Consider the following 12027-nt stretch of genomic DNA (forward strand, 5'->3'; position numbering starts at 1 on the left):
TCATCACCCACAATCCACAATAAACGGCGTGAACGTTGTATTTTGATCCTGAATGATTAGTTTCAACACCCCACCCCTTCCCAGGATACTTTCCCCCCCCCCCCCCCCCCCCCCAACATACACCCTTCCCGGGGTACTCCCCATCCCCTCAATGCTCAGTTTACAATTGGAAAGCAGCAAGTTTAATGGAGAGAATGCCTGGAGGCTGTGGCAGGATGTGTGTGCGGGTGACTGGGGGCAGGAACTCTCTCTGTCTCTCCCCACAGACGCTGTGTTTGATCCAATTTCTTCACTTGGGAATTAACAAGACAGGCGGGAGGTTGGACGCGTTTCCCATTTTAAGCAGCCTGGAGCAGGGATGGGCAGAGGCTGGGGACAGGATGGCGGGGGGGGGGGGGGGGGGAAGAGAGAACAGGACAGATCTGTGGGTGGGTGGCAGCTTCTCACTCAATCTCCCTCCACATCAAACTCATTTACAACATCACGTTGTCCAAAAGGGCCATCACCCCGGGGCCGAGAAGACTGAAGCGGGAATTCCAATAGGAAAGTGATGTGGAGGAAGCTCCTGTCCCGCGGCTGCAATCCCACACTGAGTCCAGATATTCCCAACAGGACCCTCACGATGCCGGTTTGCTGTTGGCTGTTTCTGGGGCAGTTTTTTTGCTCTCCAGTCCCTCGCTCTTCTTGTCCTTTTCCTGCTCCTTGCTCTCCTCCCTGCGCTCTCTCTCCTTCCCTCTGTCCCTTCCTCTGTCACGTTCCTTCTCTCTGCTCCTGTCCCTGTCCCGGCCCCTATCCCGCTCCCTCCTCCTGTACCTGTCCCTGTCCTGCTCCCGCTCCCGGTTCCTGCTCCTGTCCCGCTCCCGGCTCCGTTGCCAGTCCCGGTTCCAGCCCCGCTCCCGCTCCCAGCCTTTCCCCAATTCCCGGCGCCGCTCCTCGCTGCCTCTGCGGAAGCGCTCGGCCGGGTTGCGGGATTGGGGGCGCTCCCCCCGGTACCCGTCCCGCTCCCGGCCTGGGTGACTCCGGGATCTGTCCCGCTCCCGGGAATCCGGGCTGGAATGGCGGGGGGGTCCTAGGCGCTCAGCCGGGGGGGGTTTGGGGGCAGGGGCGGGGGGCGGTTCCTGTTGGGATGGGGAATGGTCTCCCACGGGATGGGGGGGCTGGGAGCTGAATGGGGGGAGGGTCTGTCCCGGGAAGCGGTACCGGGGACCGGGAGCTCCTCTGGTGAATACGGGGTTGGGGGTCTGGAAAGGGGGGGGTGGCTCCCGGCTAAATTCCTGCCTGGGAAAATGGGGGCCGCTGTTGGGATGTTGGAAAGTTGGGAATGGTCCCATTGCTTGCTGCATGTTCCCGGGATGGAAGCTTTCCTGGGGATTTGTAAAGGGGTGAGGGCCCCGGGGAGGGGAGGGGAAGGTGGCGCGTTCCCCGGGGTAAGGGGGCCTCAGTAGGGGGGGCAGGATGGGGGTGGGTAACAAGCCTTTAGGGGGAGGCTGGGCAGCTTGGAAGTGGGTGTGTTCCCCCAGGGGGGCGGAGGGCTGGCCCTGGACACCAGCTTCCTGGGATACAGGGGGGTGGAGTGTGTCCCCTGGGGCTCTGCCCTCCTCAGCCCCCCAGGGCATAGCGGGGTGAGGGCTGCTCCCCTCTCTGGGGAGCTGGGTTTGGACTGGCACCTCCATGGCAGCAACTTCCTGCAGCCTGGGGCTGAGATAGGGAGCATTGAGGGTTGGGTTGTAGAGCAGGGGGAGCGGCTGGTCGACCGGGAGGGCTGCACTATCCCCAGGGGCCGGGCTGCGGAGGGATTGTGTCTGGGTGGGGGTCAGCCTCCTGACTGCTGCCTGCCGAGGGTCTCTGCTTTGGTCAATCATCTGGGAGAGTGCGGAGGGGGCAGTGCCCTCCAGCTCTGGCAGCTGCCCAGTGCCAGCCTCTGGCACCTCGAACAGCTCGGGTTTAAATGAAGAAGATTTGGGTGGAGGGGACATCAAGGCGTCAGAGACGGAGAAACAGGCCATGGACACCCCCACCGCTGCCCTCTGCTGCCTCAGGGCCTCTTCCTGTTCCTGCACCTCTCTCGTCTGCTCCTCAATTTGCTGGTTTAAGGTCTCCAGCATTTTCTGCTGCTCTTGGAGTGAGGGGGCAGAGAGGGAGGTTAGATACAATTCATTGGTCACCCCCATGCCCCTGGCCCTGGGCTCCCCTCCTGCCACCACCTCACTACCCACTGGCACCATCGCCTCCTCCAGGATAGTCTCATCCGCCGGGTCGTAGGCATCCTCCAGGTCATAGCCCCTGTCCGCCTCGGGCTGGTACTCCTCCTCCGGGTCGTACGGACGGTTGTCATCATCCTCCACCTCCGGAGTCGCCTTCTCCTCCTTCAACTGCCCAAACTGCTGCACGATGGGGTCCAGCAGGGGGGTGGCACAGGCGGCTTCTGGCTCCGGGGTGGAGACCGGCGAGTCTGGAGAGTCCTTGGCTTTTTCAAAACTCTTCTTGCCCCCGAACAGGGTCTGGAGGATGTGCTGGAGCGGGTTGGCCACCTTGGCAGGGGCTGTAGGGGTGGCCTTGCTGCCAGCTGGCTGCTTGGCAGAGCTGCTGGCTTTGGCAGGGGCTGGCATAGCTTCCCCCCCGGGCTCAGGAGGGGGGGATCCGGGAGGAGTGGCAGCCAGGGGCCCCTCTCCGTACAGCACCGTGCTCCTCCCGGCCCTGGCATCCCTGCTGCCCAGGACAGGCGGCACCTCCAGCTCCTCTGGCACCGCCCCCCGGCTCCTCTTCTCCTGGGCTGCTGGAGGCTCTCCTTTCTCAGCCTCGGCTTCAGGGTCCAGACCCCGCCGCTTGCCCTTCTGTCTGATCACCAAGCCCAGGATGAGACTGGGCCGCTTCCTCTCCAAACCTGAGAGAGAGAAAGAGAGAGAGAGGGTAGGTGAATACCCACTGGGCAAAATCAATCATTTCATTCACAACAACTCTGCTAATCAAACAATAACTGTCAGGAGATTATTCTGAACTTTCTGGTCAATAAAATGCTTGATTTTTAAAATTTCAACCAATTAATGCAGTGCCGATTAATGTTCCCCCCAATCCAGACACATCCCACAGAGAGAGAGCAGAACCCAGCAACTTGACAAAGTGATGCCCCAGGACAGCTGGATCCAGAGTAAAGATTCCGAAACCCGTATCCAGTGCTGAATAAATAATTCACATTGCCAGATTGGGAGCAGAATTGTCCCTCTGCATTACAGCAGATGAACCAATGCGAGAGGTCGACAGTATTGACTGAAAATACACCGTTGCTTAACCTGTAATTGTACACAAGGCGGATCACAACATCCAATAGGACTGAGGGATCCTCTTAAAGTAATTTCGCCTGATGAAGGAGCTGTGCTCCGAAAGCTAGTGATTCAAAACAAACCTGTTGGACTTTAGCCTGGTGTTGTAGACTTCTTACTGTGCCCACCCCAGTCCAACCCCGGCATCTCCACATCAAAGTAATTTCAGCAGAGTAACAGACCACTCTGAGGAGGGGGATGAAAGGAGGAGGGAGGAAAGGGGCAGAGAGAAAAGGGGAAAGAGAAGAGGGGATGACAAAGAGATAAAGGGGTTAAGGGCAGATGGGCAATGGGAGGGGCAGGGAATGGGGGAGGGACTGGGGTGGGTCTGAGGAGGATGGACTGAGTGGGAATGGACTGAGGGGGGACTCGGGTAGAGGATGAGTGCATGAGGGGGAGGGGCTGAGGGGGAGGGCATGAAGCGAGATGGTGATGGATCTGTGGATTGAGGGAGAGGGTGAGGTGGAGGGTGAGGGATGCGAGGGTTGAGATGCAGGGCAGACAGGCAAAGGGTGGGAGTGAAACGGCGAGGATAGTGGGTGAATAAGTGAGGGGGAGGGTGTGAAGTGAAGGGCTGTGACAGGTGAGGAGGGGGTGGGAGTGGCGGGATAGAGGGGAGGGAGTGGAAAGGATGGAAGCGGCAGGGTGAAGGGGAGGGAGCGGCGATGTGAAAAGGGGAGGGAGTGGCGGGGTGAAGAGGGGAGGGAGTGGCGGGGTGAAGAGGGGAGGGAGTGGCGATGTGAAGAGGGGAGGGAGTGGCAATGTGAAGAGGGGAGGGAGTAGCGGGGTAAGAGGGGAGTGGCAGGGTGAAGAGGGGAGGGAGTGGCGGGGTGAAGAGGGGAGTGAGTAGCGGGGTGAAGAGAGGAGGGAGTGGCGGGGTGAAGAGGGGAGGGAGTGGCGGGGTGAAGAGGGGAAGGAGTGGCGATGTGAAGTGGGGAGGGAATGGCGGGGTGAAGAGGGGAGGGAGTGGTGATGTGAAGAGGGGAGGGAGTGGCGGGGTGAAGAGGGGAGGGGAGTGGCGATGTGAAGAGGGGAGGGAGTGCCGATGTGAAGAGGGGAGGGAGTGGTGGGGTTAAGAGGGGAGTGGCGGGGTGAAGAGGGGAGGGAGTGGCGGGGTGAAGAGGGGAGGGAGTGGCGGGGTGAAGAGGGGAGGGAGTGGCGGGGTGAAGAGGGGAGGGAGTGGCAGGGTGAAGAGGGGAGGGAGTGGCGATGTGAAGAGGGGAGGGAGTGGCGGGGTGAAGAGGGGAGGGAGTGGCGGGGGGAAGAGGGAGTGGCGGGGTGAAGAGGGGAGGGAGTGGTGGGGTGGAGGGGAGGGAGTGGCGGGGAGGAAGTGGCGAGGTGAAGAGGCGAGGGAGTGGCAGGGTGAAGAGGGGAGGGAGTGGCGATGTGAAGAGGGGAGGGGAGTGGCGATGTGAAGAGGGGAGGGAGTGGCGATGTGAAGAGGGGAGGGAGTGGCGGGGTGAAGAGGGAGTGGCGGGGTGAAGAGGGGAGGGAGTGGCGGGGTGGAGGGGAGGGAGTGGCGGGGAGGAAGTGGCGAGGTGAAGAGGGGAGGGAGTGGCAGGGTGAAGAGGCGAGGGAGTGGCAGGGTGAAGAGGAGAGGGAGTGGCGATGTGAAGTGGGGAGGGAGTGGCGGGGTGAAGAGGGGAGTGGCGGGGTGAAGGGGGAGGGAGTGGCGGGGTGAAGGGGGAGGGAGTGGCAGGGTGGAGGGGAGGGAGTGGCGAGGTGAAGGAGTGGTGATGTGAAGAGGAGAGTGGTGGGGTGAAGAGGGGAGGGAGTGGCGGGGTGAAGAGGGGAGTGGCGGGGTGGAGGGGAGGGAGTGGCGGGGTGAAGAGGGGAGGGAGTGGCGATGTGAAGAGGGGAGAGTGGTGGGGTGGAGGGGAGGGAGTGGCAGGGTGAAGAGGGGAGGGGCGGCGGGGTGAAGAGGGGAGCTACAGGGTGCTGAGCGAAGGGGATGAGTAAGGTCTGAGGTGAGGGAGGATTGAGGGTTGTGGTGGGGTGAAGAGTGAGCATTCAGGAGTGAGGGTTGAGGTGACGGAGGAGTGAGGGTAGAGGTGGGGTGAAGACTGATGTGAGGAGTGAGGGTAGGGGTAGGGTAATGAGTGAGCGTTGAGAAATTATGGTTTAGGTGGGGTGAAGAGTGAGCATTGTAGAGTGAGGGTTGAGATGGGGAGGAGTGAGAGTTGAGGTGGGGATGAGGGGCAGGAGTGATGTTTGAGGCGGGAGCAAGGACTGAGGGTTGAAGTGGGGATGAGGTTGAGGTGAGAGTGAGGTGCGGTGAGGAGCGAGGTGGGGAGGAATGAGCGTTGAGGTGGGGTGAGGATGGAGGTGAGAAATTAGGGTTGAGGCGGGGGTGGTTTGTAAGAGTGGGGGCTGAGGAATGGGGGTTGGGGAGGGTGTGAGGAGTGAGGTGGGGTGAGGAGCGAGGGTTGAGGTGGGGGTGAGGTGAGGGTTGAGGTGTGGGGTGAGGAGTGAGGTGAGAAGTGATGGTTGAGGTGAAGAGTGAGGGTTGAGATGAGGAGTGAGGGTTGAGGTGTGGAGTGAGGGTTGAGGTGGGGGTGAGGGTTGAGGTGTGGAGTGAGGGCTGAGGTGAGGAGTGAGGGTTGAGGTGGGGTGAGGAGTGAGGTGAGGAGTGAGGGTTGAGGTGGGAGTGTGGGTTGAGGTGAGGAGTCAGGGTTGAGGTGGGGGTGCGGGTTGAGGTGTGGAGTGAGGGTTGAGGTGAAGAGTGAGGGTTGAGGTGGGGGTGAGCGATGAGGTGAGTGAGGGATGAGGTGAGTGAGGGTTGAGGTGATGAGTGAGGGTTGAGGTGGTGGTGAGGATTGAGGTGGGTATTGGCAGTTTTGGTATTGGGGTGGAGAGTGAAGGGAGATCTAGGGATGAGGGATGGATGGAGGGGGAGCTGGGGATGGATGGAGGAGCTGGGGATGGAGGGAGATCTGGGGTTGAGGGATGGATGGAGGGGAGCTGGGGATGGATGGAGGAGCTGGGGGATGGATGGAGGGGGAGCTGGGGATGGATGGAGGAGCTGGGGATGGAGGGAGATCTGGGGTTGAGGGATGGATGGAGGGGGAGCTGGGGATGGATGGAGGAGCTGGGGATGGAGGGAGATCTGGGGTTGAGGGATGGGTGGAGAGGGAAGCTGGGGGTGGAGGGTGGGGGGAGCTGGGATGGATGGAGGAGCTGGGGATGGATGGAGGAGCTGGGGATGGAGGGAGATCTGGGGTTGAGGGATGGATGGAGGAGCTGGGGATGGAGGGAGATCTGGGGTTGAGGGATGGATGGAGGGGGAGCTGGGGATGGATGGAGGAGCTGGGGGTGGATGGAGGGGGGAGCTGGGGTGGAGGGGGGAGCTGGGGATGGAGGGAGGGGTGAGGAGAGGAGTTGGAGGGAGGGAGGTCAGGCAGAGTGAGTGCAGTGGAGGTGAGGTGGCCTTTTCCCTGTCAGGCGGAGTTGTTGATCCTCCAGGAGAACTCGCATCAAGTCTGTCCCGTTTGCTGATTGCTGGAAGTACCAGCCTGGGACAGGCTGTCGCTGAGACAACAATGGTTTTTTAAATGGGTGTGTACTTGTTCAGAATGAGTTATCCTCCAGCAGATGGAAACATGTTGGGAATGATCCTTAAACCCAACTGGGATGGTGTGCTTCCCTCGGTCACTTCGAGTTCTGACATCTGCAGTTGAGACGCTGAGTAACTGGAGGATTTCTTGCTTCACAGCAGCACTTCCCTCCCGACTATGAAGCAGGGAGGTCCCTGTCCGTACACGCTTCAGTTGGGAATCTGGTGGCCTGGAAGCCAGACTCAGGGTCTTCACAGATCATTGCATTCCGCAGCTTCCTGGCACCTTCAAGCTTCCCAGAGATCCAGTCACAATACACATCAAATAGGGAACAGTTTCACCAAATGCATTACCCAGCCAGACTAAACACTGGATTGTTTTTATGTTTTTAAAAGGATATTTACATCGCGTCTCCCCCCCGCCCCCGCCCCGCAAAAGCTTCACGACCAACTATTTTTGCAATAGTCACTGAGAGAAGCAGCAAAGCCAACTGGGCACAGGAACAGTGAATACAGCACACAACTGCCTGGAGCCTCTTGCAATACGCGTGCTGGGGTTTAAGTCAATGAATACATTAGCTCCTGTCCAATACTCCTGAGCATCATTTTGGACAAGTCCGAGGTCAGCATTGAGGTGCCCAGTGTGCTGGGCCAGGCAGTGGGAGCCCTGCATTGACTGACACATAAACACCACCATTCTCGGGGAGGCAGACCTGGAGAGCACCTTCTGTTACAAAGCCCAGCCCACACAGTCTGCAAGACCACCAGAACCAGAAAGAGTTGGGTCTTCATCAAGTCCCACCAGAGGTAACTAATAACCCGGTGAGTAAAGCGGCGATAGGTTTGGTGGGTAATGTAGCAGCTTGGGGCTCTCCGGGAAGGCAAATCTCCAGCAAGGTGCATTGAGGGGAGAGTTAAACAGGGCTCCCGCTTCCTGATCATTGCACTCCAAAGTCCTGCTCAAGGGGATGTCTTCCAGGGTGGAATAGCGGTCAATACGTTAACAATAGCTATTCGGCCAGGGAGCGATGGGTGTTCTCATGTTTCAGGAACGGAATACTAACAAGAAGCAGCTCCTACAGGAGAGGGGGCACAATGTAGTATTGACACGTGTATAATTCCCCACACACAGACCCACCCCAAACCCCCATACACAGACCCTCCCAAAAAACCCTCCCCCATACACAGACCCACCCCAAACCCCCATACACAGAGCCACCCAAAAAAAACCCCTTCCCCACACAAACCCACCCCAAGAACCCCCCCCAATCCCACTCTTCCCTCCCACGTTGCCAAGAGCTGCTTCAGTTGAACACAGTGTCCGGGGGCTGCACTGTGTCCCGTGCAGAGCCTGGAAGCGGAGTTGCCGGATGGAATGCTCCAGCTAGCCAGGCCAGTGGGCATCCCAGACACAGAACGGTGGAGCTGATACTCAGCTCGGTCCTCCAGCTTCCTCGCTGCACAGCGGCCTCATTTCCTCCAACAATCAATCGTTCGCACGACTGAAGCTGGTCGCAGAGAGAGAGAGAGAGAGAGAGGCCAGCTCCAGTCAGAGCTTCACAACCGGCTCAGACAACCCGAGCAACACAAAAAACAAAACAGGATTGTATTTGGTGATAGGACATTAGCTCAATGGAAATAAAGCAGCCGAGGGAAGGTGGGAGAATTGATCAAACTGTTATCTTTTATGAAGTTAGTTGGGGGGGGGGGGGGGGGGGTTCTGATCTGGAATGCATTGCCTGAATGTTAGATTCAATTATTTTTAAAAAAGCAATTTGAAGATGGTGGGTGATTTGCAGGTTATGGTAAAGAGCAGGGAGTGTGAGATAGCACAGGTCCCTGGTCCGAATGGCCTCCTGTGTTAACATTGATGTTGTGCAGCCTGTTGCCAGGTTGTGGAGGACTCACTCCGGGATCCTTCCTTTCATTCAGGGCAAACATACTCGAACAGAGTAACTGGGGTGTGAGCATCCTCAATACTTCAAACAGAAAGTTGCAGCCGGCGACATCTTCGCACTTTCCCCCCAAAGCTGGAAGATCACCGAGGCGGATTCCGCGGCTTGTGTTTGGGCTGCTGCAGCGAGGAGACTGGCTCTTCCTTTAACGAGCATATTTAAAATAACCCGCTATCCTCAACTTAAACATTTTACACAAGAACTGCTCCAAATCCGCCGCTCATTCGGCGGTGAATGCAGCTGCTCAGGATCTGACAGGACACAATCCCTGCTGCTTACTAATGCTCCCTCTCTGTAACCTACTTCAATAACCGTCCATCCCTAACGCTGGACTTCCTTACCGACAAGGGCAAGCTAGCCTCTGGCAGGTCCCAGTGCACCCTGGGGATATAGAGTATAATACTGACCATAGACCAGCCAGCTTCAGCTCCTGTCACTCTGTCCACTTTGGACGAGCTGACACAGAGCCCTGAATGAATTTCTGCCCTATGTGTGAATATAGACCTGGTTTCTCAAGACTTGTAAAAAAAATTATTTAAAGGACATGGTCTGTGGTCAGGTCAGCATTTATAGCCCATCCCTAGTTGCCCTTCAGAAGGTGGTGGTGAGCTGCCTTTTTGAACTCTGCAGTTCTTGAGGTGTAGGTACACCCACTGTGCTGTTAAGGATAGTGTTCCAGGATTTTGCTCAGCAAAGGAACTGCAATATATATTTCCAAGTCAGGATGGTGAATGACTGGGAGGAGAACCTCCAGGTGATAGGGTGCACAGGTATCTGCTGCTCTTGACTTCTAGATGGTAGAGATCGTGGATTTGGAAGGTCCTGTTTAATGAACCATGGTGAGTTACTGCAGTGTATCTTGTACACACGGCTGCCACTGTTCATCAGTGGTGGAGGGTTTAAATGTTTGTGGAAGGAGGAGCAATTAAGCGGGGCTGCTTTGCCCTGGATGGTGTTGAGCTTCTTGAGTGTGGTCGGAGCTGCAGTCATCCAGGCAAGTGGTGAGTATTCCATTGCACTTCTGATTTGTGCATTGTAGATGGTGGACAAGCTTTGGGGGATGGGGGGTCAGGAGATGAGTTACTTGCCGTAGGATTCCTAGCCTTTGACCTGCCCTGGTAGCCATAGTATTAAGATGGCTAGTCCAGTTCAGTTTCTAATCAATGGTAACCCCCCAGGATGTTGATTGTGGGGGATTCAGCGATGATAATGCCATTGAATGTCAAGGAGTAGTGGTTAGATCCTCTCTTGTAGGAGATGGTCATTGCCTGACACTTGTGTGGTATGAATGCCACTTGCCAGCCTAAGCTTTAATATTGTCCAGGTCTTGCTGCATTTGGACACTGACTGCTTCATTATCTGAGGAATCATGAATGGTGCTGAACATTGTGCAGTCATCAACGAATATCCCCACTTCTCACCTTATCATGGAAGGGAGGTCATTGATGAAGCAGTGAAGATGGTTTGTCCCAGGACACTTTAGGGTGAAACAGAGCACTTGCACAGTCAGATTACACACACAGTGAAGATGGCTGTTCTGCAGCAGAGTTCCCATATCACACTCTCAAGCCGAGGAACTCCGACCAACAGCTCAGCCAGTTTCAGAACCATGCAAGGAGGTCATTCGGCCCATTGCAACTGTGAAAGTGAAAACCAATTAGCCTTATTCCTCTCTTTCTTTGAAGCCTGAGTTCTTTGTCTTTTCTTTATCCAATTTCCTGTGAAAGCTACTATGGGATCCTTGGTCCACTCCATTCAGCCAGTGCATTACGGATCATAACCACAGAGTCCAATTTTAAAAATAACCCTGTCCAAGTCAGAAACACAACTCCTGCTGGCAATTAACATCGCTCTCAAGTGTAAGGTACATTCATAAGTGATTTACATTCAGTGAGAAGGAAGAAGCAGGAGAAGTTGAGGGTTGAAGAGGTGTATTCTTTAGTTTTTGGACAGAGGGAAGGTGGAAGGAAGCAGGTGCAGAGCTCCAGTGAACAAGAGGCAAAATGTTGAGTGCAGTGAGCAAGGGAACATAGACAAACCTGGTAGTGTGGAGGGTAAAGAGAAGGATTGATGAGGTACATAAAGCTTAGAATATAAGAAACAGGTGCAGGAAAAATCATACAGTCCTTCCATACTGATACTACCTGACCTGTACCAGCTGAGGTTATTCATGAAGGCCCCGCCTTCTCAACTTGTCCCTTGCCTGAGGTGTGGTGATCCTCAGGTTAAACCACCACCAGTCAGCTCTTCCCCTCAAAGGGGAAAGCAGCCTATGGCTATCTGAGACGATGGCAACTTTACTTATTTACTTTTACCTGATCCTCTACCTCAACTCTTCCCAGATCCCCATATCACCTTAGAGTCCAAGAATCTGTCCGTTTGAACACTTAACCACTGAGTGTCCATACTTTCTGGGTGAAGATATTATTCATCTTGGTCCAAAATGGCTGTTAGCTCATCCTGAGATTCTGTCCCCTAATTCTGGACTTCCCACCATTAGGGGAAGTAGGGAAGTAACCTCCCAGCATCTGTCCTATCAAATTTTCTAAGAATTCTATTTCAATGAGACCATCTTTCATTCTTCTAAACTCTAGAGAGCAGAGGCCCATTATATTCAATCTCTTCACAAAGGAGTACCCTCTTATCTGAGGAATCAATCTAATGAACCTTTGAGAATGGGAAGATGGTGAGTGAGAGAGGCTGCAGGTCACAGTCATTCTGGATGGATTTACCCTTGTGGAGTGTTGAGGCAGGGAGACTGTTCATAGATCATAGAATTTACAATGCAGAAGGCCACCTGGCTCATCGAGTCTGCACCGGCTCCTACAAAGAGCACCCTACTCAAGCCCGCGTATCCACCCTATCCCCATAACCCCCACTTAACCTTTTTGGTCACTAAGGGCAATTTAGCATGGCCAATCCACCTAACCTGCAAATCTTGGACTGTAGGAGGAAATCGGAGCACCCGGAGGAAACCCACGCAGACACGGGGGGAACGTGCAAACTCCGCAGACAGTGACCCAGCCGGGAATCGAACCTGGGACCCTGGAGCTGTGAAGCAAATGTGCTAACCACTGTACTGCCCATGTTCTTGGAAGTCAAGCCATGAGATAATGAAGCAATGGGCTTGGCATTGGCAGAATATGGTAGGTTATAGACACTGACCGTTTAATTATACTTTGTTCAGCTGATTAAATTT

At 55.7% G+C, this 12027-nt stretch overlaps 1 protein-coding gene across 6 annotated transcripts in view; it reads right to left on the bottom strand.

Moving 5' to 3' along the window:
* Positions 1–388: 388 nt before the first annotated feature.
* The window catches only part of LOC119969738 (death-inducer obliterator 1-like), a 188794-nt gene continuing 177155 nt past the window's right edge, over positions 389–12027 (bottom strand). For all 6 annotated transcript variants that reach the window (XM_038803761.1, XM_038803758.1, XM_038803760.1 and 3 more), the window contains one exon: positions 389–2884. In XM_038803761.1, the coding sequence (XP_038659689.1) occupies positions 618–2884 (2267 nt within the window). In that variant the 3' untranslated portion in view covers positions 389–617. The remainder of the gene's footprint in view (positions 2885–12027) is intronic.

This window comes from Scyliorhinus canicula, chromosome 7 (assembly GCF_902713615.1).
Source record: "Scyliorhinus canicula chromosome 7, sScyCan1.1, whole genome shotgun sequence".
NCBI lineage: Eukaryota > Metazoa > Chordata > Chondrichthyes > Carcharhiniformes > Scyliorhinidae > Scyliorhinus > Scyliorhinus canicula.